The 6,056-nt window shown below is 49.4% G+C and overlaps 1 protein-coding gene across 1 annotated transcript in view; it reads right to left on the reverse strand.

Annotated features, from left to right (window-relative positions):
- CCDC22 (coiled-coil domain containing 22) overlaps positions 1-5,584 on the reverse strand; it is a 13,992-nt gene extending 8,408 nt beyond the window's left edge. Inside the window, exons 1-2 of the mRNA XM_004755093.3 lie at positions 5,365-5,584; positions 3,907-4,084 (exon numbers count right to left, since the gene is read on the reverse strand). Coding sequence (XP_004755150.1) covers positions 3,907-4,084; positions 5,365-5,414 — 228 coding nt within the window. The 5' untranslated portion in view covers positions 5,415-5,584. The remainder of the gene's footprint in view (positions 1-3,906; positions 4,085-5,364) is intronic.
- Between the last annotated feature and the right edge of the window lie 472 nt (positions 5,585-6,056).

Raw genomic sequence — 6,056 nt, forward strand, 5'->3', positions numbered from 1 at the left:
GCGGGGGGATTAGGAAAAAAAAAGGTAAGAAGGAGAAAAGAGTCTTCCTTCTCTGTATGAAGAAGACTGATTATCTACCTTCTAATTCTTTTTTTTAAGATTTTATCTATTTAAAAAAAAAAGATTGCATTTATGTATTTGACAGAGAGAGAGGGAGAGGGAGAGGGAGAGAGAGAGAGAGCGCGCGCACCGGCAGGCAGAACGGCAGGCAGAGGGAGAGGGAGAAGCAGGCTCTCTGCTGAGCAGGGAGCCTGACACAGGGCTCGATCCCAGGACCCAGGGATCAAGACCTGAGCCGAAGGCAGACACTCAACCGACTGAGCCACCCAAGTGCTCCCTCCCTTTTGATTCTTACAGTGCTATCAGCCGCTGCTTTCTTCTACCACTTCTGAGATATAGCATCTCCTCCTCCAGCACCCGTAAAAAATGAATACCAGTGACGATTATAATGGTGGATACTGTGTCAAGCCCTCTCTATTTTCCATGCTTCGATTCCTTAAACCAAACGTGGGAATGGGTAGCTAGTCTTTATTTCCCCTTGTTTTACAGATTTCCCATAAATTAAAATGACCAACTCTATCACAGTGCTGTGATTTCCGAATTACCCTCAAAAGGCTGCGGGTTCACTGCCCTCACCTCCTCTTCCTCCGCGTGACAGACTTTATTAATTTACGACAGAGTGTGGGTCCCTTAGGGAGCCTTTTCTCAACAGAACAGCCAAGGTAACGAAAAAAAAAAATTTTGCTAAAGAAGAAATACAAGGGGCTCCTGGGTGGCTCAATGGGTTAAAGCCTCTGCCTTCAGCTCAGGTCATGATCTCAGGGTCCTGGGATCGAGCCCCCGCATCGGACTCTCTGCTCAGCAGGGAGCCTGCTTCCTTCTTTCTCTCTGCCTGCCTCTCGGCCTACTTGTGATCTTTGTCTGTCAAGTAAATAAGTAAAATCTTTAAAAAGAGAAGAAGAAGAACAAGAAGAAGAAGAAGAAGAAGGAGAAGAAGGAGACGGAGAAATACAAATGGGCAAAGCCCTGAAAAGGGAAGGGCTCCGCAAAGAAACCTTGGGAGTTCCCAAATGACCTCAGACAGACCCTTCTGATAGTGAGAAGAGGGCCTTTCTCCCTGGCTCCAAACCAGGAAGCAGATTTCTGGTTTTGCTTTTTGCCTTCCAGACTGCAGAGTATGCAGATGTGCTCCCTGGAGCAGAACAAGCAGGAAACGCAGCAGAATAAGGAAGACCATGAAGAGGAAGGCTACAATGTCCAATCGTAGTCAACACAATGCTCCAAGGGGATCTATCTGTGTGATACAAGGGTTTTTAGACTATTTCAGAGAAATAGGTTCTTGCCTTGCTTCGTGGCTCGTACATACCCTAGATGGTTACTAAGTTAGGTGGATGGGACTTTTGTTATGTGTCATGAATCACTGCTTACAACCAGAAACTGGGCAATCAAAATCTACTATAGCAAGAAAAAAGATAGAAAGGAGAAAGGGGGGGGGGAATAAGTATATTCACATTTGCTTATATCTGCATTAAAAAAACAAAAAACAAAAACCTATAAAGACACACAGAGACCAGTTAAAGTGAACGGTTTGGAGTGTGAGACTGCGAGATACCATGTTCCTTCCATCACACCCTGGAGATCTCTCCTACCCTTTCAGTGGTTAACCACCTTTTACCTAATTAACAGTTCTTTGTATTAAAATGTCCCTGCTCAAATTACACCTGGGGTTTTGGTCCCCAGACTGGACCCTGACTAATAAAATGACCTACTCGAAACAAAAGTGACTTAGAGGGGTCCTGGGTGGCTCAGTGGATTAAAACCTCTGCCTTCGGCTCAGGTCCTGATTCCAGGGTTCTGGGATTGAGCCCCCCATCGGGCTCCCTGCTCTGCGGGAAGCCTGCTTCTCCCTCTCCCACACTCCCTGCTTGTGTTCCCTCTCTCGCTGTGTCTCTCTGTCAAATAAATAAATAAGACCTTTAAAAAAATAAAAAGGGACTTAGTGGCTTTGGTGTGAAAAGATTGGGAATGAAATCCAGCCCAGGCCACTAACTGGCTAAGGTCTTTGACCGATTACTGAACTACCTGGAAGCTCAGTTTCCTAGCTGTAAAATGGGTTCCCTATGTGCCTGCTTTAAGAGCTCATAGGCCCCATCAGGGTTCTGCATGGGGCCTGAGAAACAGGCCCAGAAGGAAAGCTTGATTCTCTGTCAGAATTGCCATTGGTCTGGAGCTCCACAGACTCTGAAAGTAGACTTCCCAGACTCAATTTAAAGATTTGCCTCTGACCCACTGTGTGACCTCCGGCAAATCACTTAAGTTCTCTGTGCTCTAGTTTCCTCCTCTTGAAAAAAAAAAAAAAAAAGAAGGGGGGGATACTGACAGTACCTACTTGAGAAAGTTGTCAAGAGAACAAAGGAATATCATACCATGTTAGCACAGTGTCCAGCCCAGGGTAGACACTCAGAAAACATCCTTATTATCTGCCTATGTGTGTGGATTAGGTCACAACAGGAGGATTTATGTCAGAGGGTCACCATCACAAGAGTATGAAAACCACCGGTTTTTTAACAACTTTACTTTGGGTTTTTTCCGACACCTGCAATCAAAGAGTTGTGACTGATACAGAAACTCATTCCAGGAGTCAGGTGTGTGAAGTGACAGACACCAAAATATGGAGGTGGCTGAGTGGCAGAAAGTACTGGGTGTGGGGCATGTGAAGAGGTGGACAGCAGAAGAACCTGAGAACCCCTGAGAGCCAGGCGAACTTGAGAGCTAAGGGATGGGCAGAGCACCTTGGCCTCCTGGGAAGAGAGAGAAACTGCATAAGCAAGGTCCAAATTCAAGAAACCTGACCACCCTGTCCCCAGGGCCCGGGAAGGGGGAGCTAAAGGAAATTTTCACCGTATTTACTCTACTATCCGTCTGCCACCTATCCTAGGTCTGTTGGCCAAGTTCACGTTCGTCATGTAGCCAGAGGTGGCTAGAATCCAAGCCACCAGATCAGGCCTCTCTCAGAGCCATAACACCACTTACACAGAGCTCTAGCCCACTTTTTCTATGTTCACTGAGTTTTACTCCTCCTAGCAACCCTAGATGGGAGGTGCGACTCTCACACAGGTTTGACATGTGAGGAAATGGACCCAAAGAGGTTAAGGGACTGACCCTACATCACAGAGTGAGCAAGCCAAGAGAAATGACATTACTCAGAGGGCCTAGGCATAGTAACTGGGCATAGATCTGTACTGGGGAGGTATGAGAGTTTCACCACAGGGCACTTAACCTGGGAGAGAGACAGGTTGGGAATTATTCTCAGGAGAGGCAGGGCCACGAGGGGGAATGCAGTAGAGACACAGCTCTACTTAACCAGCATACTTTCCTTCAGGTAACCCTCTGACCCCCAACTCCCAAGCGATCCTGCAGGAGCAGCCAGTCACAGTGTCCTATGGGGATGACCATGTGATCCATGTGAGGCCGATCAGTGCACATAGTGATTAATTTAGGAGAGAGCCTGTGACCCAAGTCAAGCCTTTTCCTGGATCTCCTAAGTGGATAACATAGTGGGGTAAAATTTTAGCACTGCTTTAGTGGCGCTAAGCTTAAAATGTGGGAGCCAGGGCCAGCCCAGGCTCAAACTAGATCAACTCATATAATGCTCCTAATAACTCTACTTTTATCACCTCAGTTTCAGAAATAAGGAAACCGAGGCCCAGAAGGGTCAGGGTCACACAGTAGTGAAGGTCTGAGCTACTCAGGCAGTTTGACCACAGAGCCAGCGTCCTTAACCACTAATGAATGCTCAGTCACAAGAGGAGGTGGCAGAGAGGAAAGCCGAGCATTTCAAAGGAGCTCGGGGACTTTGTGAAGGAGGAAGGAAGAGGCCATGTGTACTGGGAGAAGGGCACTCACCATGCAGGCCTGAGCCAGGCTCATAGCCAGGCGGAACCGGGCAGACATGGCCAGAGGGAGCAGGGGGCTGAGACCGGAGCCCACAGCAGGGTTGATGACGCGCAGGCAGCGGACCACAGCTTCTACAACCAATTCCGTGGTGAAGGCTCGTAGCGTCTGCACATCTGGAGGGACTGCCCTGAAAAAAAAAGAGGGCAGGCCGGAAGCAGGCCAGGCAAAAGGGATCAGGCTGGGCCCTGCTGCCTTATGGAAGCTTTAGTATTGGGGTGGAAGTGGGGTGGGGGAGGGATGGTCACAGTTCAGACAGGTCCTGGGTGTTGGTGACTTCAACTTCCATTTGGAAAACTAAGAACTGGGGAAGTCCTTAGGTCCTAATGGTGGACGTAAGGGAGCTGAATTTAAAAAAAAAAAGGAGGGGGCGCCTGGGTGGCTCAGTGGGTTAAGCCGCTGCCTTCGGCTCAGGTCATGATCTCGGGGTCCTGGGATCGAGTCCCGCATCGGGCTCTCTGCTCGGCAGGGAGCCTGCTTCCTCCTCTCTCTCTCTGCCTGCCTCTCTGCCTACTTGTGATCTCTCTCTGTCAAATAAATAAATAAAAATCTTTATTAAAAAAAAAAAAACCTTAAATTGCCATATCCTTAAAAATCTCAAAGTTCTGGGGTCTGGGAAGGGCAAGGGACCCAGGTGGCATGCTCTCTGTGTTTCTGGATCCCCAGGTATCATGCTCCCTGCACATCAGAGGCCCCTAGATATTGAGCTGCTAGGGTTTTAAGACTAGATATCTCAGGGCTCAGGTTTGCAGGAGTTCCAAATGTCAGGGTCCCTAGATGTCAAGATCCCTGGATATCAAGACCTTCTAGTTTCAAGCAACCCAGAAATCAGGATCCCTAGATGTTGGCGTCCTCGGTTCTTAGGGTCCTTGAATGCAGAAGTCCTTGTGTGTCAGGGTGACTAAGTGTTGAGGCCGCCAGATTTTAAGGTCTGGGGATTTTAAAAGCCCAGGTGTTGGGAAACAGGGTTTGAAGGTTCCCAAGTATCCAGTCCCAGGGTTTCTGAGTGCCAGCGTCCTGGGTGTTTAAATTCCCTGGTTCTCAAGATGGCTTCGATTTTCTTAATACCAGGATCCCGGAGTATTGATGTCAAGAACTACATACTTCAGGATCCTGGGTGTTGAGGATCCAAGGTTTTAAGCTCTGGAGATGCCTGGGTCCTGGAATTTGGGGTTTACCAAGTGTTGGGGGCAAAGGGTTTGTTTGGGAGCTCCCTGCCGTCAGAGTGCGTGCATGCGTGTGTGTGTGTGTGTGTGTGTGTGTCTGTGTAAGGAGGGGGTGTCTTAGGGTCCTGGAAGTTGGAGCCCCAGATGTCAGGGTCTGGGGTTTTAAGGTTCCCGGGTGACTGGGTCCAGAGTTTTGGAGTCCCGGATGTGGGCATTCCGGGGTGGGCGGGGGTTCTGTCCTTACGTGCCGGCCTGGCGCAGGGAATGGATGAGGATTCGGTCCGCCTCCTCCATGGTGAAGCGGTGTTCGAGTCTGAAGTCGGGTCCAGGGCCGGGTCCGAGCAAGAGAGGCGCAGTTGAAACCCCGTTCCGCACTCGCGGTCCAAGATGTGTCACAGGCTGCGCGGGGAGAGCCGGGATGTGTAGTTCGGAGGACGAGTGTGGCGCACGCCGGATGCCTGGCGGCGTCCTGGTGCGAAGGTGCGACTGCAGGCTTGGGCGTGCAATGGCTGCTGGGAGTTGTAGTTCTTCCGCTTGCAGTCCGGTAGGTTCCTCCAAGGGGGCAATTAAGTGTATTTTGAGCGCGTGAGCGAGCGAGCGAGCGAACGAGCGCGCGCACACCTCTGTGTGTGTGCGCCTGTCTATGCGTGTGAGCGCGCGCGCAATGGTAGAAAAGGGACCGGAGGGTAGAGAGGCTTCCTGACTCATTTAAGGCGGCATTCATCTTCCATATCGTGAAAGTGTATAGGTTAAGGGCAAGGGCTTTAGCATAAAGCGGCTACAATTGCGTCTCAACTTTTTAGCTCACATGTTTCGCTCAACTAGCTAAAGGTGCAACCGTGGGCAGGTTATATAATTTGCCTGTGTCTTAGTTTCCTCATCTGTAAGGATTAAAACAATTAATTTATGTAAAGCATTGCTAACTCTGTACCTGAC

This window comes from Mustela putorius, unplaced genomic scaffold (assembly GCF_011764305.1).
Source record: "Mustela putorius furo isolate JIRA1106 unplaced genomic scaffold, ASM1176430v1.1 tig00003903_pilon_pilon_pilon, whole genome shotgun sequence".
Classification (NCBI taxonomy): Eukaryota; Metazoa; Chordata; class Mammalia; order Carnivora; family Mustelidae; genus Mustela; species Mustela putorius.